The sequence below is a fragment of the Struthio camelus genome, chromosome 12, assembly GCF_040807025.1.
Source record: "Struthio camelus isolate bStrCam1 chromosome 12, bStrCam1.hap1, whole genome shotgun sequence".
NCBI lineage: Eukaryota > Metazoa > Chordata > Aves > Struthioniformes > Struthionidae > Struthio > Struthio camelus.
This window is the reverse complement of record NC_090953.1, coordinates 25,729,873-25,754,037: the sequence shown is the minus strand read 5'-3', so window position 1 is coordinate 25,754,037 and position 24,165 is coordinate 25,729,873. Positions and strand designations below refer to the sequence as shown.

The following is a 24,165-nucleotide window of genomic DNA, read 5'->3' as shown; positions in this document are numbered from 1 at the left end:
ACACGGCACTCCTGGAGAGAGTCCAGCGGAGGGCTACCAAGATGATTAGAGGGCTGGAGCATCTCTCCTAGGAAGAAAGACTGCAAGAGCTGGGCCTGTTCAGCCTGGAGAAGAGAAGATTGAGAGGGGATCTCATCAACGTGTACAAGTATCTGCAGGGGGAGTGTCAAGAGGATGAGGCCAGCCTCTTCTCCGTGGTGCCCAGCAACGGGACAAGAGGCAATGGGCAGAAATTGAACCACAGGAAGTTCCATCTGAACCTGAGAAAAAACTTCTTCCCTGTGAGGGTGACAGAGCATTGGAACAGGTTGCCCACAGAGGTGGTGGAGTCTCCTTCGCTGGAGATATTCAAAACCCGTCTGGATGCGATCCTGGGCAATCTGCTCTAGGTGACCCTGCTTGAGCAGGGAGGTTGGACTAGATCTCCAGAGGTCCCATCCAACCTAAACGATTCTGTGATTCTGTGATTCTGTGACATCACTGATCCCAAGGAGTTTGGCTCCCCAGCCAGCTGAGCCACTCGAGTAGTTTTCCTGCAGGAAAGAAGTTGCCAGCAGGCCTGGAAATAATGATGGAGATACAGCATTTGGAGGCACTCCTGCCCCTTTTGTTGGAAGCCCACAAGGGTTATCCTCTAGCCTGAGGTCAAAAAGGACGTCAGCCCGAGTGAAGAGGGATGCCTCAGGGAAAGGAGACTGGGACAGAGGGTCCCAGTTCTCACGGGGGTGCTGCCAGTGCAGACCAGCAGATGGAAGTTGCTGGGGTTTGCAAAAGCCATTCTAATCATTTGTAGAAGCTCTTTTTAATTGCTCTAATCAGTAGCTGCCACAGAAATGGTTTGAAGGCACCAGATCATGCAATCGGCATGACTGAGTGGCATCTGAGCACCCTCACGAGTCAGCAAAGATATGCAGGACCAAGAGGAGATCATCAGATCTGCAAGACTCTTCTGACCACTGAGCCAAGCCACAGCCAGCTTACGCTGTGCCAGTGCCTGCCCCAAGTACTGGAGCTCTGCGGTCCCTTGCGACCAGCAGGTCCCCAGATGAATGCGGGTGCTAAATGACCCGTCTCCTTCCCTAGTTCTCCAGTGGCAAGCAGGGGCCTGATTTTTTTTTGTCTGGGCTTCCCACTGCCTTCCCTGAAGATGCTCTGGCCTGCTGCAAGCATGTCTGATCCGTTCAGCTGGGGGCCTGGGCCAATTAGAGGCAGGTTGTTCCAAAGCAGCTATGCCAAGAAGTATTTTGTGTATGAGCAGGTAGATTTTCTGTTTTCAAAGTGTTCCTTGCTGTAGTACCTGGGCCATGCACTGTGGTGGAGTGTAGAGCTTTTGAAAGAAAATGATTTGTAAGCTCCCAAACAGATTTTTTTTTTCCACCTGCAAAATGAAGAAAAGAGAGGGGGAGTTCCTAGGGAGCAGCATCTCCTGTGAGATGAAACCATGCTGAAACCAGCCTCCTCCCTTGCCCAGTCCCTGTGCTTCCATCCCTACTACACCCACTCCTTTACCCTCTGGCAGTTTTCTCCTACGGCCACTATCTGACAGGTCCAGGCAGCGCCAGAGAGCAAAGCACCTGGGTAACAGCCACTTGCACCCATTCCCCTGAGATGCCATCAGAAAGAGATGTAGCTGTGGTCCACCTGTGCCCGGTCCGGGGCCTGCTCTCCAGTGGTGCCATCTGGGAGCTTCATCTCATCCACGGACACTCCCCATCCCCCAAATCACTGCCCAGAGAGTGTCCCCTTTTATAGAACATGGGTTGGAGAGAGGAGACCACCAGCCCAGCTTCTCGCTGTACAGCAGACATGGGCTAGAGGACAGTGCTGGGGACAAGCACTGGGTTGAGGGACTCCAGAGACCCAATCTGGGCAGCCACTACATCTCATCTCATGAGCCTAGTTCATGGGCTCTGGTCCTTGGCAGAGCTCAGGCATCCCCTTTCCCACTGAAAAGTGAGATGATCCTACACACAATCCTATTTGGGTCTGATGAAGTGGTTTTTTGAGGTGAGAAATTATTTGAGCAACCTTTTTTCAACCAGCCCCACTCCTCCTCACTGTGACAGCCCAGACCCAGCACGGCAAGGAAGGAGACGAAACTATGCACCGGTTTGTCATCATGAGGAGTGACCAGGGCAGACATGGGAGGGCATGCGTACCAAGTGCCCTTCTCTTTGGGGAACAGACCAGACTGGCCTTTGCAGAGTGCTTCCTCTAAGGATGGTTTTCCATGGTTGGTTTGAGCAAGGACATTGCACACATGTGCACGCACACACACACACCCCCGCACACACTCACACCTCCCTCCGGCTGGGATATGCTCCACAGCCAGCCCCACAGCAAGGGGTGCTTGTGTTCCCACATGGTCATGGACACAGAGGGACTGAGGCAGCAAATGCATGCACACGTGCGCACACCATGCATTTGCTGCCTCGCTTGCACATGGTTACACCAGGCAGGGAGAGGGATGCCCAGGGACCCTTGGAGCAGACGTGACCTACTTTAGCTCCAAGGCGAGTTGTGCTGTGCGTGTCCCAGTGTAAAAGCTTAATAGAGACAGACATAAATTATTCATTGCCTGGCCATGTTAATGCATGTGCTAAAGGGTTTTTTTTTTTTTTTAATCTCCTTTATAATTTAAAGCCCTGCACGTTCCCATTGCCGGGCCCCGGCTGCTCTCCAGGGGTGTTTCCGCTTAGGTGAGCAAAGCTGTGAGATGCAGCTGGAGCTGGCAGGCAGCGTGTGGGAGACCCACCTCACGGCCGACTCACCCCAACAGGATCCCAGGTTTGGTCAGGGGCAAGGAGAGGGCCTGGCACGGGAGCTGGGTGATGGGGAAGCATCATGGCAAGCAAACCCCAGCCCTCTGCCAGCTCCCCTTTCCCAGCACGCATCCCCACTGCCTTTCAGGCAGCCCGCAGCCCTGCTGCGAGACAGTTCCCTGAGCAGCAGACCTCACGAGTCCGTTCCCAGGCACATTGGCCTGCAGGGCTATTTTTAGAACTTTTTTTTCTTTTCTCCTCTCTTTTTGCTCCTCGCCTCTGCTAAGCAACCCTGCACTGCCCACGAAGTGCTGGGGAGAGAGGAAAACACTAAACCCCGAGGGTGGGAAGCCGTGCAGGCGGGTTGAAGACGTCAGCAGGCACAGCCCAAAGCAAGGAGCAAGGCCAGTCCACAGAGGGCAGCTGCACTCACAACCAGCACCAGCACCCACTGAAGTCATGAGTTCTCCAGGTCTCAGCTGAGAGCTATGCTGGCTGTCAGCACAAGCCCCTGGGAACAGTACACCACCTCACCTGAGAGCAAGCAGCAGAGGGCCCCAATCATGAGCTGCAACACAACCGCAGCAGAAAGACCATTCTACATCTGTTTATGAAGGGAAGGGGGCAGGCTGTACCCAAGGATGGCACCAGGTCTTAGAGGGCCCCAGGGCACCTCCCCTCACCACACTTGAGGCAAGTCATCGTTTGGCATGGATGGGGGAGGGAAAGAGCTGCTCTGACACAGCCAGACAAGGGGACAACCATGGGCCACCCCTCAAGCAATTTTAACAAGCTGCCAGTAGTGTAACAGCCCCGGGCTGGAAGCTCCTGCTGTAACATATGGCCCTGGTTTCATCCCATCTGATTTCAGGACCAGTAGTAGGATGGTCCCTCAGCCCCAGGGCCCTAGTTCCCACAGCTGTTTTAAGTAGGTATAGCTAAGGCTACAAAACAAGGCAGCAGCCAGGGACCTCCCCCCCCACCCCCGGGCTCATCAGGAGCCAGGGCTGCTTCCTTTCCGCACCCCGGGGCACTCACCCTGAGCTGGAGGAGGAGCTCAGCAGTGAGGCACGATGCTTGGGCTGCAAAGGATGTTTCCCTTCTATGGGCATCGCCTTACTCTGCTGCGCACTGGGAGGAACAGTCCTGGCCTTGAGGAGAGGCCCTCAGCTTCTACCGCAGCCACCCAAGGAAAACAAGAAGGGGGGGGGGGGGGGGGGGGACACAACAAACCCCCACACACCCCTGCCTGCCATTGCAGCCTCCCCACCGCATCCTACTGCCTCTCCTTCAGTGGCAAACCTAGCAGCACCGTCTGCAGGAAAGGACTCCCCATGCCTCCTGGGGGGAAGGTGCCCCAACATGGCACTGTACATGCAAGGGTCAAGGGCTGCAGCATCCCAAAACCCAGCCCTGGAAGAAGAGACTACAGAAAAGAGTCACAGCAGCCTCTGGGTATATATATATTGGTTTTTTTTTTTTTTTTTTTTGCATTTCATATATTATCCAGTTTCACATTCTCATAGGATCAGCAATTATAGCAACTTATTCTCAACTCTTTTAATACAAGCGAGACAGCCATGGTCGTATAATACTTAAAGCATTTCAATACCAAGCAATAAGATGCTAAAACAAAAATTGCACAATTTCTTGTTTACTATGCCTGTCTGAATCATTGTTACAGAAGACAATCCTTCTCTTTCAAGCTTTTTAAACTAAACATTAACTTATCTTACAGGATTACAATTTCTCTTTAATAATAATAATTAATTGCACACAAACACACAAGAAATTCTTTATGATGCATAAATATTTCCTTATTACACATGGTACAAAAATACTCGTACTTTTTTTTGTTCGGTATTCCCATAAGGATGGCTGATTATTTGGCAGGACTGGATTCTCTCCAATCAGAGGGATGTGAAAAAAAAAAAAGGAAAAAAGTTAGATATCTTACAGCCGTTCTATATATAGAAGTCTGAAGAAAAATAATATAATAACCCTGACTTTAAAACCGGAGAAGAATGGATGAGAACAGAAACCCAGTGCATCGTACTTGAAGAAAAAAAAAAAAAGAAAAAAACATTTTTCAAATTCTTCTGGTCGAACTGGAAAGGGGGAGGGCAGCGGAGGTGGAAGAAGGGGTGAGACAAGGACAGTTAGTATTTCTCAAAAGCCAAGTCTTCACCGAAGCAAGATGAAAACCTTGATGGATCAATCATTGGGCCAAGACCTGTTGCTACGGTTACACAAACGCTAGAACAAACAAACTTACACTCACACATACACAAGTTAAGTGTTTTAATTCATGCCAGAAAACATGCAAAACCAATTGCCTTTCGTTTCCTTCAGCCGAGCTGCACGAGGGGTCGGGGCAAGGCAGGCCCAGGGGAGGCGGCAAGGCCTCGCTCGGCACCAGGCTCTCGCCGGGGAGCCCAGGAGCAAGCCCTCCGGCTGGGTTTTGGCTCGGCTGGACAGCGAAGCCGAGTCGGGGAAGCCGTCCTGGGCATGGAGCAGGAAGGGGAGGGGGAAAAACCAGAGGCAGCGCGGGCGGCCCCGCCACGGCTTCGCAGTCCGGGGAGGGGGAGCCCCGCGGGCGCCTCGTCCGCTGGCCGCAAACCAAACCGAAAGGAGTCTGAGCGATCGTCCCTGGCACATCCCTCCGTGGAGAGGCAGGAAGGAGGAACACGAGCCTAGGAGAGACTCTGCAGGAGAGGAGCGGTGGTGAGTGGGGCCACATCCTCGAGCGAGCATGTCCTTGGCAGCCATGCTCCCCTCCCTCCTCCCCACAGGAGCTCCAGAAACCCAAGGACCAGCCAGACAAGGACCTGGCTCCAAGGGCAGTTAATTACTTACTAACGAACTAACAAAACTGACGAGACTTCCATCCTTGCTGGGTAGCTTCAGAGGGAGGATACCAGCGCATCTGGAAAAGAAAGCCACACCGGAGATCCGTGAGCGGGGGTCACGCCGGCCAGAGCCCAGCCCTTCGGCTCCCCTGTGCCATACAGGTATAGGTATGTAGGGCAGAGACTTCTTTGATGCAGGGAAGGAGGAACCAGGGTTTTCTAGGGCAGCACTCAACCCCAGGCCACATCGCTCTGGCACCGCTCTGCATGCTTTGGCCTGCTCCAGGCACTGGGACACTGGGAGACTCAGGCTCCCCGCACACCAAGACGTGGCCAAATGCTCCCTTGAGGAGCACTGTGGGATCACACAAGCCGTAGGGCTTGCCTCAACATCCCAGGTACTTTCTGCCTGTTGGCATAACCAGAACGCAGTCCCCCGCTTCAAACCTGGCTGCCACTGGTACGACAGCACTGAGCTACCCCTGGGAGTTTGGAGAGGTGAAAGGGGAAGTCACAGGCCTGGCCATAGGAGATGGAGGAGAAAATCCCCATTCCCAAGGGCCCTACCAAGACTGATGCCAGAGCACCTGCGCAGAAAGCACGTGTGACTGGCCACAGCCTCAAAACAAATGCAGAATGACAACATTCAGGCTAGAAAAACTCCTCACCACCAAGCCATATATGAAGTTTATCACGTCAAAGGCATGGGCTGTTTCCCAGCATGGTCCCTATCCCCCATACATCCCAAGTTCACAGCTTTCCCCCATTCAGGCTCAGGCAGGATGAAGGATGCTCATGGGAGGCACGCATCACCCTGAGGTGGTGGCTGCCCTGCCCTTGGTCAATATGGGAAGCACCACAAGACACCACACTTAGGCCAGACAACTTCCCCATGACACACAAAAGGTAGGAACTGGCTCATCTGCCCCAAGAGAAGCCCATGAAGTTTTCTAAGCCACAACCCAGCCATCAGAAGGGGACCCAAGCAAACCTCTACTCGGCTAGATGACAGGGACATTTGGAAGAGCTGAAAACCTGCAAGACTCAGAGGCTTCCCTGGCAGGTCTTTGCTGCAGCATCTACTGCTCAGGCCTGCTCCTTGCTGAGGAAGGACTGCTAGTTGGGACCCTGAAGAGCAGACATGAGAACAGTAACTGAACAGACACTCTCCAGCCTGTCAGTAGATGCAGCAGTAGGCAACATCCAGTTGAATAGCATCAGACATCCAGATGCTCCTGTTCAGTCCACAAGATTGGTATGTCAGGCTGGGCTGAGTTAGCAGCTTCATATCTCAGAGCAGCGGGAGATGAATTTGTGCCACTTGACTGAGCACATATCCAACAGCAGAAGCAGATAGTGGAGCTCAGTCCTGCTGCTGTTTGCACAGAGAGCAGAAACAGCTGCCCTCCCCTTCTCCTCCCTCCCCAGCTGGTGGGAAGAGAATATAGCCTCAGAGCAGGCAGACATCAAGAACAGCAGGTACATTTGGGGGGAGACCAGCAGAAGGGAGAAGTTTGTCCCAAGATGAGTAGGGAAGAGGCAGAAAAACCCCTTAGAGCTCACTATGAACTCTTCCCCTTACCAGACCACCCTGGACAATCCTGGCTAGAATGCTCCCTTTCCAAGCATACGTACCACTCCAGGGTCAGAGAAGAGGGGATTAAAAACAAAACACACCTACAGTCTTTCCAAACCCCAGTGTATTGTATTCTCCCATTGAGGAAGGACGCCCAGCTGGGGACAGATAGACTTTGAGACAAGATCCCAGGTCAGTTTGAGGAATGGGAGAGTTACAGTCACAGGCCAGGCATCTAGCGTGGCACCAACTTTAGAGTTCATCTAACCCCTACATGGCTGTGCAATACTGTAACACCAGCAAGAGTGATCCTGCCAGCCTCCTCCTTGCCAGTCAGGTCTCCCATGCAAGCTGTAAGTGTGCAAAAAAACATCAAGAAACCCACCACAGGTTGAGAGGACAGGAACATGAGCTGACTGTTCAACTACTTAGCAGCCAGTGAGCTGCCAGACAGATAGACTGGATGGTACACGCAACATGAGTCTTGATGCGGAACACCACCACTGGATGCTGGCAGGGAAGTTCAGTAGTGGAGAGACAGACCCAGGCCACAGAGACCACAGCTGCACAAGACCTTCCAAAGCTGGGGCATAGGTCTTCAGAGGAGCCAGAACTAAACACAGAACACTCCAAGGCTCCATATTAGCCCTTGGATTACTCTCCAAGCCAGATGTATCCTCAAGGGTCCCCTCAAACCCTACTCTCCTTACCCCTTGAAGCAGAGGTGATCTATCACCTAATGGAGAAGCTGGAGGCTTTGCACTTGCTCCTGTAACAGAGATGCAGTAATTGTTGAGATCTTGATACCACAGCCTCCTTGCAGGAGGAGGGGGATTGGGGAGGGGGAGGGGGAACAAAAAGCATTGCCTCCCAGAAGACACAGATGCTTTCAACAACCAGCCAAGTCCTCTATCCACTGGCCATGCCAGCACAAGGGCTGTGATGCTCACAGCTGGTGACACTTTCAAGAGGGAAAAAAGCCCAGAATGGACCTTACATTTCCACAGGCTCTGCCCTCATAGGAGTCTCTCATCAGGTAGATGAGATTTACTAGATCCCAGGCTCCAGGCTGTTGTAGAGGCACCCACTCCACGCAAGGCAGCTGTCTAACCAGGCACACTGGATCAGCTGGACTCCCTGCCTGACATCTTCACAAGGTAAGCACATGCCACCAAGTCACCTCCTAGCTGGCCCCGCTCCCCAGTCAGCCCCACAAGCAAGAGTTGGTTCCATGACAAAACAGCTAGGTAGATCCCAGACAGTTTTAACCTTGGATGGAGGAAAGCTGAGACATGGATATTAAGTCCCTCCTCCCCAGTGACAGGTGCAGGTTCTACTGAGTGCCATGACTACAAAGCACTATCTTGGTGCCATGTACACCACCCCTTCACTTCTCCATTAGCTACTGCCTACCTGCAAGAGGGACCCAGCTCAGCTGCAGCCTCACTCCCCTGCCTGGGAATACCACACTGCTCTCCAGCATGGTATCTCCTTGCAGTGATACAGGCCAGAAAGGCTCACAGCCTTCTCCAGGCAGTAGTATCACTGATATACCTTGGGGGGGGGGGGGGGCCACCACAGCAGCAGCCAGTGCCAGGACAGGGGTTGCTTTTCCCCCCAACTCTATCACCAGGGAGGATGCTTGCTCAGCCGAGCCATATATCCTCAGCAGCCAGTGGGCTGCAGCCCTCCTCCCTGGCCGACATCTCCCTCTCTGACACCCCTCCTCTTGACAGCTGGAATTAGTTTCCTCCTGCCCAGCAGCAACAGGAAACTCCCTATTCATTCACTAGGCTGTGAGTGCTTAACCCTGAGAGCAGCCTGTCCCACGCCGTCCGCCCTGGGCTCAGTGCAAGCAGCATAGCTTATATAAGCAGGCACAGCAGCTGTTCACAGCACATCTGCAAGACAACAATTCCCCACACCCCACTCCAAGCCTAGCAGCTCTTACTGGCCTAACTCAGGAGGTCTCAGTTGGGTGAGCCAGCTGCTGCCCCACATGCACCCCTTACCCCAAGCCTAGCCAGAGCCTCCAGCACCTCCACTTTCAACCACAGTCTTGCTTTTCTCCTAAGCCACATATTCTCAACTCTGGCACTAATAGACCTCCACTGCTGCTGGACCACTTCTCCTTGCCTTCCTCCCATAGGTCTCTGATGCTTGCACACACAACCCTGCCAGCCCGACTTACGATAACCCCACCCACCATGCTCCCTGCTTCCACTCTGCTGTGCAGAGGCAACAGCAGCCAGGTGCTCCTCCCAGCACAAGCCCAGCAGCAGCCAGAGGAGTTCAGTGTAGAGGCTGTCAGGAATGCATGCAGATGCAGTGATCTTGGGTACAGGCCAAAGCTTTGAAAGGCTTGCAGGGTGAGGAATAACCTGCCAGGTCTTTCAACCCATAAAAAGATTATGGGCTTGAAGGGTTAAGACAGGAATGTCCCCTCACTAGGAGAGTTGCTTTAGAAGCCAGTATAAAGCACTGGAGGAACCAGATTAGAGGCAGCACCTGGCCAAGAGGAACTTAGAGGACATGTTTCAGACAGTGGGGGCCTGCCAAGACAGTATTCTCTGCATGACCTTCAAAGTGTCTTAAGCACCTTGCTTTAGCCAAGGAGTAGAGAAGCACTGATGAGAGGGCTCCTGGTGCCATTTGCAAGAGGAAACCAGATGCACAAGAGGCCATTGAGGGTTGCCTCAGAGGACTGTAACCCAACAGGTCAAGTCAAAGCACTCTCCACAAGAGGGAGCCACTTTTTCTGGAGAAAAAAAATGTCACCTCTCAAAAACAGTACAACTTCTGCCGAGGCCACTGAGAAAGAGGGAATGGAGACACCGAGACATCCAACACTGGGCTAGAAAAGCAGAGCAAGGGAGGCTTTTACTGGAAGACACACAGTTGTTTCTAGAGCCACATTAGCTCACAGTTGGAAAGGAGTCTAGCCACACCACTACAAACATCTCCTGCCCATAGGGACAAGACAGATACCACCAGCTGACTTCAGCCAGCCTCACACTGCAACATTCAACATCTGTCCCAGAAAATAGCTAGAGAGGAGTAATTTGTGCCTCCATCTGCCATATTCAGGCCACAAACAAGATGCCAGGAAAAACATCCAGAAATTGGAGCTCATCCCTTGCTGTAACACAGGATCAGCACTACCTAAACTACAAAAGAAGTGATAAACAGGTCACAAAAATGCCCCATCGGGGCTTCACTCCCCTTGAGAAGTCCTTCAACACCTCTTAAAATTACACTCAGAGTTCAAGCTTCTGCTTATCTTACCACCACACATATGGAAAGCAATTCTTTCTGCAGAAAAGGCTGTGGGGAGGGAGGGGTGGGAAGGGACACACAGAGTACACACATCCATCCTCAAGCCATAGAGAGCCTGTCTTTCCTCCTTAGTCACTTCTAGGCCTGGTCATCTTTGCTCTCCAGTCAACTCCTCCATCTTGAGGAGATATTCTTGGAGCTATGCCTAACACTGGAACAGATGCAGCCACAGCTTGGCTCAAATGTCTCCCCACATACCAGAAAGGCCTCCCTCTGCAGGCAGGGACAAGCCAGTCCCCTTTGTTGTGCTCCTGGCAGCTGGTAGGACCCCAACCAGCATGTTCAAGAACTGCATCTAGTCACTGCTGACCTGCAGGGAGGTATCTTCAGATTACCTTGCTGAGACAGTCTCACCTTGGCAAGCTGCAAGCACTTCATAGCAGACAGGAATTTGCTGTTCACCCCACTAAGCAAACACAGGCTATGCCATCAGTCACCACTTCCCCCAGGCCATAGGTCACCAGGTGCAGGCCTTCAGCAGATTACAGAGGTGGCCAGCAAGAGCAGCTCTGCTCCAGCTAGTAACACAGCCAGTGGGAACATACAGTCTGCCATCTGACCCATGGCAAGCAAGGACAGCCTGCAAAGGTGCATCCACAGGGAACTAACATTATCCATTAGCACTCTCTAGCCAGGTCCTTCTAGCCTCAGCAGCAGGTGCTTCATTCAAGCCATCTGCCTCCAGGGTCCTTGAGAGGGCTGGGATTTTAGGAGGATGAGGAGACAAGCATCTAATGCTTGCACGCTGTGCAAGACCCAAGCAGCTCAGCCTAGAGCAGGAAAACCTCGCTGCAGTTGAACCAAGCACAAACTGCATGTACATCTCTTTAGGCAGCTGTGGTCAGGGAGAGCTGGAGGATCAGCACACCTTGCACCCTGCTGAGGAGCAGGCAGGAAAGGACAGGCACTGACCCTCCCTGTTGCTCAGAAGGGGCATTTCAACAGACAAGTCATTTCAACATGTAATGCCCTGTACTCCCCTGGGTCTCAAGGCAGCCTATGCTACAGCTTGTGATGACATACCTAGCTAGCAGACCTCAACAAACAAGCATTTCTCCTTTTTCCAGGATGGCAGTGGGTTGTACGACTTTGCTCATTTGGTTTGAGCTAGCTAGGGCAAGTTAGTGCTGACCAGTTTGCAAAGTCACTTCTGACAGCATCTTGGTCCAGTTCACCCATCAGGTGTTTTAGATATAATGGCTACTCAGCAGGTACCTGGAGGAGCCAAGAGCAGCTCCCACCTGCTTTTTTCTGTTTAGAAGAACACACTGGCTTGGGGAGAGCCTGTCAGTGCTGCTTGCCCAGTCAGTGCCACCCCAAAGTCACTGGAGTTTAGGAGAACGCCACAGTCAGGAAGGCCTTGCAGAGTGCATCATGCCTGTCTGAGGCATAGAGATTGCCCTGAACAGTTATGCTGGTGAATCCTATGTAACAGCCCCAATAAACAGGCAACAAGTTATTAGGCACAGAAAGCTTGTCATCATTTCCAGCCTCCCATCCCAAGGTGGGGGTCTAATAGAGCTTAGCTGCCACAACATGAAGTCCAGGAGACTACACAGAGGAGACCCTAAATGGCAGGCGAGGACTCAGCAGCATGCAAGAGCAGGATCTCTGCACTCCAGGGGGTCACACTGGTGCCCACTGCTCAGTGCTCCTGGGCTCAGTCAGGCTGGTGGCACCCACACACTCACACAGCCCAGCTAACAGCAGCATCCTGGCAGGAGCCAGGTACTCAAGGGGGAGCACATCACCTGAGCCCACCCCCTAGAGGAACTACCCCATGTTCCCCGCTCTCTAGGGCCAGTGCCAGGTCACAGCCACTGGGACCAGCCACACGTCAATCCACAACAGCAGCCACTGCTCAGGAGAAGCATTTTCTCCTGAACCAGCCAGGGCAGCAGTCAGGAGGGAAAGGTTGGAGAATTACTCAGGGCACTGACCTCCCCTTCCATCGATGTGCTCTGCCTCCATTCAGTGCTGGGATGCCTTAAGGTTCTGCTGGACTCCTCACCACCACATAGACACAGAGCAGAGCTGGGACTGCACCTTCCTTCCACTCCTCACTTGGGCAGATCCCAGTTTCAGAGGGCTATCTCCACAGTCTACTCACAGCCTCCAGAGAAGGCCACTACCAGGGGCAGCAATGCAGAGGCTGAGGGCACCTAGGGCACCCCATCTCCAATGGCATAGACAGCTTTGAACTTTCACTCCATGATCTGCTCCCTGCCTTAGAAACGTCTACCACAGGCAGGCTCCAGCTACCCAACATGTTAACTTGATCTCCTACAAGCAGCCAGTGGTGGCCACCACCAGCCTCATCCATGTACTTGATCCAGGCACCCACGGATCAGACACTCCCATGTTTAATGCCCTGCTCTGCAGGGCAAGTCCTGCCCATAGCAGAGTCCTGCCTCCAGAGGTGTTGCCATAGCTAGAAGTATCTCTTTGCTCAGAAGAGCTCCAGGAGTGCTGAGGGCCCCTTGTATCTCATCTCCTACTGCCTGCTCAGAGGCTGGGTTAGAGGCACTCCAAAACAAGCAGTTTTACATCAGAAACAACATAACTTGACTCCATCACATAGGCACTACATGCAGGTCTAAGGACAACAAGACAAGCTGTATCCTTGCCTCTATCCTTGTGTCAAGCCCACCCCTTCTCCCAGGGGACCAGCTCAGCATGCGTGCATCCCAGTCTTGCACATCCTCCAAGGACAAAGGCAGCCCTGGGCCCCATCTTTGATGACTCCCCTTGCCTGACATCACTACTATGCAGCAAAAAAGCCTATCCAGAACCACTGCAGGAGAAATACGAGTCTGAGACCAGAAGCATAAAAAAAAAAAAAAAAACACACATTAACCCTAAGACTTCAGTTAGGGTTGGCCACAAAAACTATCCTCCCAGCCAGCTATTGCCAGGCAAGGCCATTTCCATCCCTCCCCAAGATCCCAAGTTCCTACACAACTCCCATCCCTCCCAGGCTGCAGATTCCCTTCGTTATGGCTCACAAGAGCTGCGTCCTGCCTGTGATTTCAGGCTGCAAAGAGAAGCCAAGCTCAAGGTAGAAACTGGCTTCGTTTCCAGTAACTGGAGAAGAAAGAGGTGAGATTAGACCAATCATTAAGGTCAGGTCTGTCCCGGTATGCAATCCTGGAATGAAGTGACCGGCAAGTGCTGTTGTCTAACGTGCCCAGTAGAATTTAGTTGTGTGCTTCAGCTATCACATCACTCACCTCCCCCACCGGGTGCCAGGAGTGAGGTCAGAGTGTATTTCTGGTTGCCCTTGAAGGGTTGTGTTTGGGGAGAGACAAGGTTTCTTTTGCACCAAGCGGCAGGTTGTCTCTGCCCCAGCTCAACCAGGCTACTCCCCTCCCACAGGTGGGACCTGGCTGAGCCTGGCTCAGCTGGGAGGAGCTGATGTAAGATGGTGCCATGCTGTGTGCGCCATGTTGTGTGCTGCCAAGTCGGAGATGTGGGTTAGAAAGAACGCCTGGCATCTCATTCCCCAGGCTCTGGTGGGTGGGTAGCGTGAGGCCCATGCACTGGGTTGCCAAGGAGATATGGGCTACAGAGATGGGCAGAAGCTTGCAAATCCCATGGTGCACCTTGGAGGAGAGATGGTTACCTTACCAGTCTTTCCAGACGTGGCTGCCATCATGCTTAACACTTCTAGGAATGGAGCTGTAGCACAGCCACTCCACTAGCTGTAATAAGGCATCACTAGGGTGTCCCATCTCCAGGGACAGCTCTGAGCTTCAGGGCTAGCCTGCGATGGCATCATGGCTGAAGTTCACTAGGGACATCAAAGGAGGGATTTGAGAGAGGGTGGGAGGAAGGGAAGGCAAATGGGACAATCTTAAAAATCAGTAGAGTCCCCATGGGCTGAAGCTTTTAAATGGGCAGGCTCGGGTCATAGTCATAGCTACATCAGCCTGTTGCCTGGAAGGAGCACTGCCATGATACAGCAACACAGCAGTACCAGGAGTAGCAGTCGTCAGTCTAGTCTGCAAGCAGCCTACCGAGGGCTCCTTGGTAGGCAAACCGAGGCCAGGCCAGCCTCACGCCATCTCCTGCCCCTTGTCACTCACACCAGCCCTCCAAGCAGCTCTTGCTTGGAGGTCGCACGAGCAGATGACAAAAGGCAGCCACCTCCTCTCATGCTCACTACCAGACTTGAGCATGGAGCAGCGAGAGGATGAGCATCCAGGTACTTGAAGCTTAAATCCTTTGCTACAAGCTCTCAGCTCAGCTACTGCCTCTTACTGTGCGCTCTCCCTAGGACTGATGGTTACAGAGCTTCTACGGCTCCAGCCATCCCTCGAACTTCCTCCAGCCAACATTGATCCCAGCAGGATGAGGAGCTGCTGCCCTGGAGTACAGTACACATCCCCCATGCCACTGTAGCGAGGTGAGCAGGCCCCTAAAAGCAAGGGCAGAGGGCTCAGCACACCAAAACCAAGGTTAAAGCTTTTAGCCCAGTTCATGAACAAAAGTCAGCTCACTGACTCACTCCACCCTGCCTCAGCTCTGCAAGGGAAAGGACTCCAGCCTACAGATCAGGCAGCTCAAAACTGCCAGCCTGAGTAATGTTTAACTCCATAAAATTTTATGGGTAACATATACCACGCCAGAACGTCTCCCTGAGAGGTCACCGCCAGCTCAAGTACAGCACGGTGAGGAGCAGCTGTAACTGCTCAGCCAGCCTGGCTGCTCTTCTTCAGGAGAGCACTAGGTCCAGCCATGGCCACAGTCTGGAGGGGCTACTCTGGCTCCCTAGGGCCATGGGGCACATCACTTGTTACAGACTGTTCAGGCCTCAGGATCTCTCTTCAGGCCAGAAAATCTAGATAGTAAAGCTGTCTGTCCTGAATGAGTAACCTGTCAGCTGGATAGCAGGAACTAAAACCCAGATCCCAAGGGGAGAAGATCTGGCTGAAGGCCTCCTTGATACCTCACCATTTCAGTAAAGCAGGACTGTTCCTTCCCCACCATACTCCATAAAGTCTCTGGTAAGGGTCTAACCCTCGCACTCAGGGTCTCTGCATGACATGATCATCCTTGAAGGATCCACAGTAATGGCTTCACCTCCCTCAACTATCTCAGCCAGTCCAGAAAGGGCTTTTCCAGCCCTTTCTGACTGCGGCAATTCAACCACCAACAGCCCCCTTAGCTCTGCTGTCCCACACGAAGGGGCAGGGAAGGAAAGACAGAAGAAAAGCCTGCTCTCCTGGGCTACCCTGGAACAGAGCATACACAGAGGTGCTCCAGTAGCCACAGGCACCATTGATAACTGTTAGACAAGGCCAGCAAGCACAACTCTTCACTAGGTGTTGGCCACTCCCAGCTGAAGGACCAGCTTACCTGGAAGAGCAGTCTGGCACTGGAGGCCCTTGGAACAGCAAGCCAGTACCTGGTCCTGCCCTGGGCCCCACATACTTCTCACCTACCCTGTAGGAGCTTCAGCCCAACGCTAGCTCACTGGCAGAAGGACAAAAGCAGCAGAGGCCTGCAAGTGAATGAGGGGCAGGACAGACAAGCCTAGGCTGGCCAGCAGTTTGCATCCCCTCCGGTTTCTCCATGTTACATCCAGGAAACATGTTTGGGTTGAAGCCAGATAGTAACACAGTCAAGAGGCTTGCAGGAGCAGGAGGATGCTGACTGAACTGTCAGCCAGGTGGACAAGGTGAGGGGATACAGCTCCTCTTCCTTTCAAGCTAAGCAGGGAAAAGTCAAGCTAAACAAACACCCTGCTTAGCACAATGGACAGAGGAAAGGTTAAACCCTGATGCTCTGTAAACTAAGCCCAGAGTCACCACTGCCCTGGCTCCCCATGACACTATTAAAGGAGCAGAGACCAAATCGTACAGAGCGCAGCTGGTGGATATCACCAAGCAAGGTAGGGACAGGATTGACAAGTTCGCCTATTCCAAGTGCTCCAAACCAAGCATCTTAACCTGGAATTAGGACACATCTCAGTCTGGGCTTTCTCCTTGCGTTTCTGGTTTCAGGGTCTTATGTTCAGCAGGGGTGTTCGTCTCAGTACATTAAAGCACAGACATCCCTACACCTCAGCTGTCAGCAAGCAGATCCTCTGGGATACCAGGCAGCCAGATGCACAACTGCTAGCATCTCCGTAGGCCCATACACAAATCAACTCTAGCTTGCATCCAGAGCAGCTAACATACCCCCCTCCCCCCATGAACAGACCTCAGTTCTTTGCTGTGGCAGGGCTCTGCTAAATCATGTCCCCCTTAGCTTCAAAAGTATGTCCAAGTCACTTAGCCCAAGTGGGTTCCAAGCGAGCCTCAGCTTCAGCAGCCCACTGCAACTTCCACTTTCAAAGAGGACATTTCATAGCTATGTTATTCACTGGTATGTAGCATTTCCTCACAGCAGTCCCACAACACGGTTCTTTGGCCACAGAGACCAGCAGAGCTAGCCAAAGTTGAGCATTGACTTCCCCCAGCTGCCTGCCTATAGCAGGGAAGCAGGCTGGACCTGCAGGGCCAGAAATCAGTGCTGAGCTCCGACTGCATTCAGGCTGCCCATTTACTCGGTAGCCAGTGCTTTAATGTTTCCCCTGTGGTTTGTTCAGGGCTGGGGGGCTCATCCACTTCAGCCAGAGTTTTGGCCCAGGAGTCAAGGCGCAGATGCCAGAATCGAACCAGCCAAAGAGAGACCCAAGGGAGCAAGCACCAGGGGACAGTGAGAGAGGAGAGCACAGTTCTCAGCAAGGGAGGCCAGAAGCAACTCACCTGAGCGTGAAGAGCAGCAGCTGCAGCAGCAGCTGCCGGGTATGTGAACGCAGCATGGGGGATGGCAGGGGTTAGCTCCGTGGTGTACAGTGGGTAGGGAGCCCATGCTTCTGGGGATGCTGGAATGAGAGCCGCTCCAGTCAGGTCATCTAGACAGGAGGACACAAGGTGATAGCATTTTAGTAGCTTGCCCCAACAGCCTACTTGAGACACTCTGGATTTTCAGCTCAAAACCAAGATTCTGCACTGCTGTCCCAGGGAGGTTTAAAATATAGCACTGAGATATATAGTACTCCTGCAGTGTCACTGCGACCAACTGCTCCTCCAGCTTCCCAGCCTTGCCAGGAGAGCCCAGGAAGACAGCTCCATCCCCAAGGGACCTACAACAGGTGGCATGGGGTCTTAGGCAGTCTGGTACAAGCACACAGCACAGGGCTGGTGCTGCGGGACAACAGAAAAGATGAGGCTCAGTGCCATGCTGTGGGCTGCCTGACAAGCTGCAGCAGAGCTGTTTGCCTCACTGCACTATGCTGAGTGTGCAGGGGACAGGACCGGCCCTTGCTGCTTTGCACCTAGAGGTGGTTTAAGCACTTGAGTGGCATCACTTCGTCTACAAGAAACAGCTCTGCTTTCCCAATGTTTGCAGCATTGGCCAGAAGCTTTACTGTATGCCGGTTGTTCTCCTGCAACCAGTGTGCTGGCCTTACTGTACTGGGCAGGCTTCAACCAGATTGTATGTGGCTAAGAGGCATCTTTTCCATCCTGGCTATGCCAAGTCCCAACACTAGCACACCCGGTGCTAGGCATCTCCTGGGTTGGACCAGGCACTACCTCAAACTGCCTCCCAGCATACTCACAGGGGTCTCGTGCAATGAAGTGTGCGCCCAGGGCAGGGTGGATATTGGTGGGGTTTGGTGTGGCCATCAGCTTGCTCTTGGCCATCTTTGTGTTGGCTTTAGCAAACTCTAACCGCAAGGTCTGGGGGTTCTCTGGGTCGAAGCGGATGCCCTGCGGCAGGAGAAAGCATAGAGTCTCTCAGCAGGGAGGTTTCCAGTCCAAGAAAAGGCTCCGTCTACTCATGGAGCAAAGCCTAACTGGGGAATGGAGGCCATTGCACTGTAGTTGCATGTCCACTGCAACACTAAAGCTCCCACAGGCTTGTGTTTCCACATTCAGCTGGCCTAGGACCATACAACCAGAAAAGGGCCTACTACTACCACCAAGATGTGGCATACAGCATTGCTCTTTACGTGCAGTTCCCCAGCAGGCATAATAGCAACTGCCACCAGTGGTGGTCAGGGAAGATTTCACTTTGCTGGAGCTGGGATAGGAAGCTCCAATAAAGATTGGGCTATCTGTGGCGCTCCTACACCCACTGCCAGCCTAGGCAGAGGCATAGCCACATGCCCAGCTGCCTGAGGCAGGGTCATGCAGCAGGGCAGGCCTATCTCAGCAGGTTTTGCTGCCTAGATCCCACTACATTCTGCAGGGCCACATGGGATGCAGATAGCTTGGGCCATACCTGCCACATTCCTCATGCCCTTTTTTGAGCTGTAGCAGTTTGGGAATGTGGTGAACACGCTAAGCAATCCTGTACCAGCCAGCTTTGGTCCTGCCATGGAAACAGGCACACGGGAAGGCATGTTTCCTTATTCTATGCCCTCCTGAAGCAGGTACATTCTAGCTGCAGAGGTCCTGGCAGGCCAAAGTCCAGAGCAATGCCCTGCTCTACTGAACTGCCACACGCTTTTCATTAGGGCATTTGGCAAGCAAAGCTTTAACAAGCCAGCACCAAGCAAGTCTTATGGCCATAAGACAGATGAACGTTGCCACAAAATGTTTCACTACCAGACTAATCTGGTGAGCTCACCCTAGAGCCTCAAAAGCTGAGGCTAGATACAAGTTGGCCTCAGTATAGCATTACAGGCTGTCAGTGACATATTGCCCTATGCCTGCAGGTACCTAGGAGCCAGCCTGGCCTTTCCTATATTACAGACAAGGCCAGTGTCAGTCTAGCCCACAGCTGGCTTAGAAGTGGCTCTAGGTCTAGCTACAGCATGGCATACAGCTAACCTCAGCCCTCCCTGGGGCCTCCTGACACATCAGGTACTCACGTTTAAGGCGTTCTTTGCTGCTTCAGCACCAGCCCGGCTGTCAAAGGTCACAAAACCAACTGGCTAGAAGAAATAATGCTGATTTCAGTTTGGGAGTCTCTTCCAACTCTTCAGACTACCCTGCCAACCTCTCTGCCCCGGACAGCAGTCAAAAAGAGACCATCTGAGCTTACAGAGGGCCCTTGCGCAGAGCTAGAGGTCCAAGACTCCTGCTCTCCATCTGTTTCCACTACACCAAATGCTTCAATGTTCCTACGTGTGGGGAAACTTCACATCCCAGCAGCCACCAGCAGCAGTCCCCCTTGCCCACAAGAGTTTCAGTTCTGACCATGGTTATCTTGTCAGAACCACAGCCTTAGTTAGGATGGGATAGGGGAAGCTTTCTGCCAGCACAGGGTTTGAGGCTGAAGCATCAGGTTTCACCCAGCTGAAGACTGAGCACAAGCAGCAGCCCATACAACTCATAGCTACAGAAGATACAGATACATTCAGAACATGCAGAGTGCTCAGGGCCACCAGGACAGGGTGTGTGAACAGAGCCCAGCTGTGTACACGACACTGAACACAATGCTCCACACAGCGAAATAGAGTCTGTTCCACCTCTCCTCTCAGCAAGTTTAGTTTTCTTCTAGCAGAAGCCAAAAATACCCAGGCAGGAGGAAGGAGGTACCTGCTTTGATGTTAGCTTGATCAGTGACCCTTCATAACCCTAAGGAAGGGAAGAAAACAAGTCAGTGTCAGGTTCCTGAAGGAGCAGAGCTGCAAGCAAGACATGATATGAGAGCTTCAGGAGTTCCTGCAGCACCAAGCCCTTTGCAAGGCAGGGTTTGTAGCAGGGGGAGGTACATGAACCCTTCTCCAGAGGAGCTAGCCTTCTCTTCCCCACCAAAAAGAGGCCATTGAAGTTAATCCAGGAGCAGAGCAAGTATCTCAGCTAGTCTGTTCTGCCCCTTTGGGAAGAAATCTGTTTTCCAGCTCTTCCTGAAGCTTCTAAGATAAGTGCCCCCCCAGCTACTGCCTAGGGAGCACAGAGCACCCTGTACTAGAGGGGTGCTAACAACAAGGACTTCAAGTCTTCACTGGCCATGCATCTGGCTTCCCATGTCTCGCATAGGAACAAGCTGGAGGCAACAGCAGGTCAACTTACACCCAATGGGCACATTACTTAATTGGCACAACATGGGTCCTTGCCCAGGTACAGCCTACACAAGCCACTCAGTGAAACACCAAGACAGGCTGTGGCCCTGACCGGGCAGACTGGAAGAGTCGTCCCAGGACATTACCATAGCTCTGGGCACAGACTCGCTCATGGGTCCCAGCACTTGTCAGGCAATGAGCCACCCACTTCCCCCAAGGACAGCCCACGTGCTGCAATACCATGGTGGGTGTCCCAGATCAGACAAGACCCCGAGTTGAAGCATCCCAAAGCAGCACCCTGAGCAAACTGCACTGCCTTCACACCCCAGGTCCACATTTGCAGGGTAAGGGATAACTCGCAGAGCGATCGATATTCACCTCCCCTTACCCAAAGCAGACAGGTACCCTCCAACTAGTACCGCCCAGCTGAAGGTCAGCTGGTGCAGGGTAAAGGACCCTCAGCACAGGCCTTGTTCCTCAAGTGTCCTTTCTGCAGCTTATTGTGCTATCATATGGATTAAGTCCATGTATTCAAGAAGTTGATTCACTGGACCCTCAGCAGCCTCCATGCACCCACACAGGCTGCTTTGAGTGGCTGTGTGGAGCCACAACTACTCTCTGACAACTGGAAGCACCAGCACATGGAAGGAGAAGTGCTACTCCAGTCCTTGGTGTGGCAAGAGGGAAAGATCCAGTAAAGGATGGACAGTTATGCAACTAGAACCTGGTCCATCAGGACACATCCAAGAGCCAAGGAAGTACCCAGGGCTGGCCCAGTTGGGTAGCAGGGCACACCAAGCAGCCTTCACTGAACTTGGAGATGGGATGATTGCACCAACAGGCTCCAAGGGAGGTTACCCAGCTGAGTGCAGTCTGTGAGATACCATTCTGGCTTCCTATCAGATTCCTAAAGCTTTCACAAAAGGTCCAGTTTCCCATTTCATCCTTGCTGCTCTCTCCAATAGGCTTCCTTGGCTGCAAGGCTGGCCACAAGACAGCATCTTTCCCACTAAAGGCCAGGCTTGAATGCACCTAAGCCAAGCCACAGATCTTATTTTCCTCACAGTCTGGCAGAAGAGCAGAGGGAGAAGGAAAGAGCAGGCCACTCCTCCTAGAGCTGCAGGCCTCCAGTTCACAGCCACCGCACTGAATGCGGCCCTGCAGAGGCTGCTCACCCGGCACCCCAGACACTGCTCAGAGCTGGAAGTCCTTGGAACGGCATAGGCAAGATAAACGTTACCTTGAATGGTCGGAAGAGCAGGTAGAGCTCTCTGGGTTTGATGTCCACAGGAAGGCCACTGACAAATAGCGTCCGTACCTAGGAGAAAGGTCAACAAGGTCTAATGAAAGGAGATGTTTAGTTCCAGAGGAAGAATACAGCGCTTCAGAAGCCAGGTCCAATGGAGGTAGGTTACCTCGCATGAAATGCGGCCTTGCAGGCACTAGCTCTCCCCTACATTAGAGGAGTGTTTTCCTCTGTCAGGGGCATCAAGTCCTCTCCTTATTTCTAGGAAAGAATTTAGACCTTTACAAGTCAGATTCAGGACCCTAGGAGAGTAAGTTTGGGTTGAATAGGGTGTGGACAGCAGCCCCATAGTCCTTGAAGTGGACCTTAATGCATGCTAAAACTTGAAGACTACTAGAAGACCATACACTGCCAAATGCACTAAAGCAGAGGTTGACACATATCAAAAAGCTCCAGAAGAGACTGATAAAAGCCCCAGCTACCTTTCTAGCCCTATCTACAGGGATAAAACACAGCCATATGCTAGACCTCCTTTCTTTAGTCCATCCTAGAACCTCATTTCAGCCACTGATTGAAAGTCACCTCACCACCATATACGTACATCTTGGACTTCCACAAAAGCCACAGGACATTGTTGCAAGGATGATTTGGGGCCCATCCCTGCTCCTTCCCCAACAGGAAACAGACCCTTTAGATGTTGCTTCCAAGCCACCTCTTATGGTACATTGCTGTGCCCAACCAGAAGTTGGCTGTGCTGCAGCAAGTCCAAGGAGGTCATTCCTCTTTCCAAGCTGTAGAGGTCATGTATCACCCCCAAACGCACTTGGCATGCAAAAGCACAAACATAGTACCAGAGGAAAACTTTAATAGACAGCTTTATAGCTCACATGAACAGCCAGAAAGAAGGAGGCACATGGCCTAGGAGCATTGTTTGACAGTCAGACCATCACAGCCACCTTCTCCCTGCACTGGGAAATGTTGGCTGCCAGCCTATTTTCATAGGAAGCAGCATGATGCATCTGCTAAGATTTCCTGTAAGTCAGCACAGAGCTGGAAAGGGAAGCTATGCACTATACTTGTGTCTTGGTGATTTCTGTAGTCATTATGGACCAGGAGACTGCATCACAGCTTGGCCAGCACTGACAGAGAAGAGAAGGAAGAGAGAAAACCATGGGAAGATGGTGCTCTATGTTCCTTGCTTTTCGTTACATGGGGATGACACCCACTCAGGCAGTCCCAAACAAGTCAGTGAGAGGTCATGGGATAACACTGATGCCTAAATGCTCAGAATGGCACTAACAGCACCAGACCCTTCCAGGCTGTAGAACATCACAGCCATCAGCTGGGAACATAACCAAACCAGGAGCACAGTGCCAAAGCTCATCTCTTGGCCTGCTTCTAGTCTGAAGTGACCCGCTCACAATTCCAGGGCAAAAGCATTCTGCTCCCACATTTTAGTTTTTGCTCAGCCATTTCCCCTTCCCCAGAGGGACTGGGTTGTATTTGACACCTCATTAAACCTCTTTTCCCACAAAAGCAAGCAGCACACACTTGCCCTGCTCCTACGCTGCAGCCTGAGAACATCAGAACATGCAGCAGAGCTTCTGCCCCCTCTTTGGGGGCAGCCAAACCTCACACAACTACAGGATGCTTTGGGGAGCCTGATTGCCCAAAGCAGGAAAGTTTCTCCTGCTTCCAGGAGGAAACAGGAAGATGAGTACCTCCCCCAAGCTCCTGTACCTAGGACAGTCCTGCCAGGGCAGAGTTACACCCTTCACATCAGCTCAGAAAGCAGCTTAAGCCTGCAGGATAGACACTGATCATGAATCTTGAGATCTGCAGTCCCTCTTTTTCCCCATGCCTGCTGAGACTGAGGGCTGCTACCTCCCCCCACTCACAAAATGCTTTGCATGTCCAGATGCTGTCCTACAATCCCCCCACCCAGCCCCTCATCGGGGACATCACTCCAGGGCCAGCTGTGCCCAGGTGGAGTGGGCAGCAGCAGCAAGCAAGCCAAGAGACTGCACCGCAAAGATTTTGGTGCTTGTAGCTTGGCATGAGCAATGCAGAGGCAGAGTGCCTGCTGCACATTCTCAGAAGGCACCAGGCCATCTCTTGCAGGGGAAGAGTGTGCCACCATCCTCCACACATGTGCCTCAGCCATGTGAAAGTACTGTTCCTTTTCAATATTTCAGGATTTGAGTGTGCTTAGACCTCAGAATGGATGTTTCTTCCAAGCAGATAGAAATCTGCATCCCTGTTGGGTCTCTAAATGGTCCTGTGATGCATCGCTCAGTAAGTCTTTGCGACAGGCGTGATAGAACGGAAGACGTGCAGTTGCTTGGGGAAGGAGAAAGTCAGTTACTCGGAGCCCCTACAAGAGCTTGAACAGA

At 52.5% G+C, this 24,165-nt stretch overlaps 1 protein-coding gene across 3 annotated transcripts in view; it reads right to left on the bottom strand.

The window, feature by feature from the left end:
• Positions 1-5,048: 5,048 nt before the first annotated feature.
• RBPMS2 (RNA binding protein, mRNA processing factor 2) overlaps positions 5,049-24,165 on the bottom strand; it is a 33,383-nt gene continuing 14,266 nt past the window's right edge. The window contains exons 2-9 of one of the 3 annotated variants that reach the window (XR_011143751.1): positions 21,767-21,844; positions 20,060-20,098; positions 19,390-19,452; positions 18,133-18,283; positions 17,276-17,424; positions 14,151-14,313; positions 5,619-5,688; positions 5,049-5,467 (exon numbers count right to left, since the gene is read on the bottom strand). Coding sequence is in view for 2 of the 3 variants with exons in the window: in XM_068958605.1 (XP_068814706.1) it covers positions 5,626-5,688; positions 17,276-17,424; positions 18,133-18,283; positions 19,390-19,452; positions 20,060-20,098; positions 21,767-21,844 (543 nt within the window). In the remaining variant the exon portion in view is untranslated. The remainder of the gene's footprint in view (positions 5,468-5,618; positions 5,689-14,150; positions 14,314-17,275; positions 17,425-18,132; positions 18,284-19,389; positions 19,453-20,059; positions 20,099-21,766; positions 21,845-24,165) is intronic. The other 2 variants (XM_068958605.1, XM_068958606.1) reach the window with 2 other exon arrangements.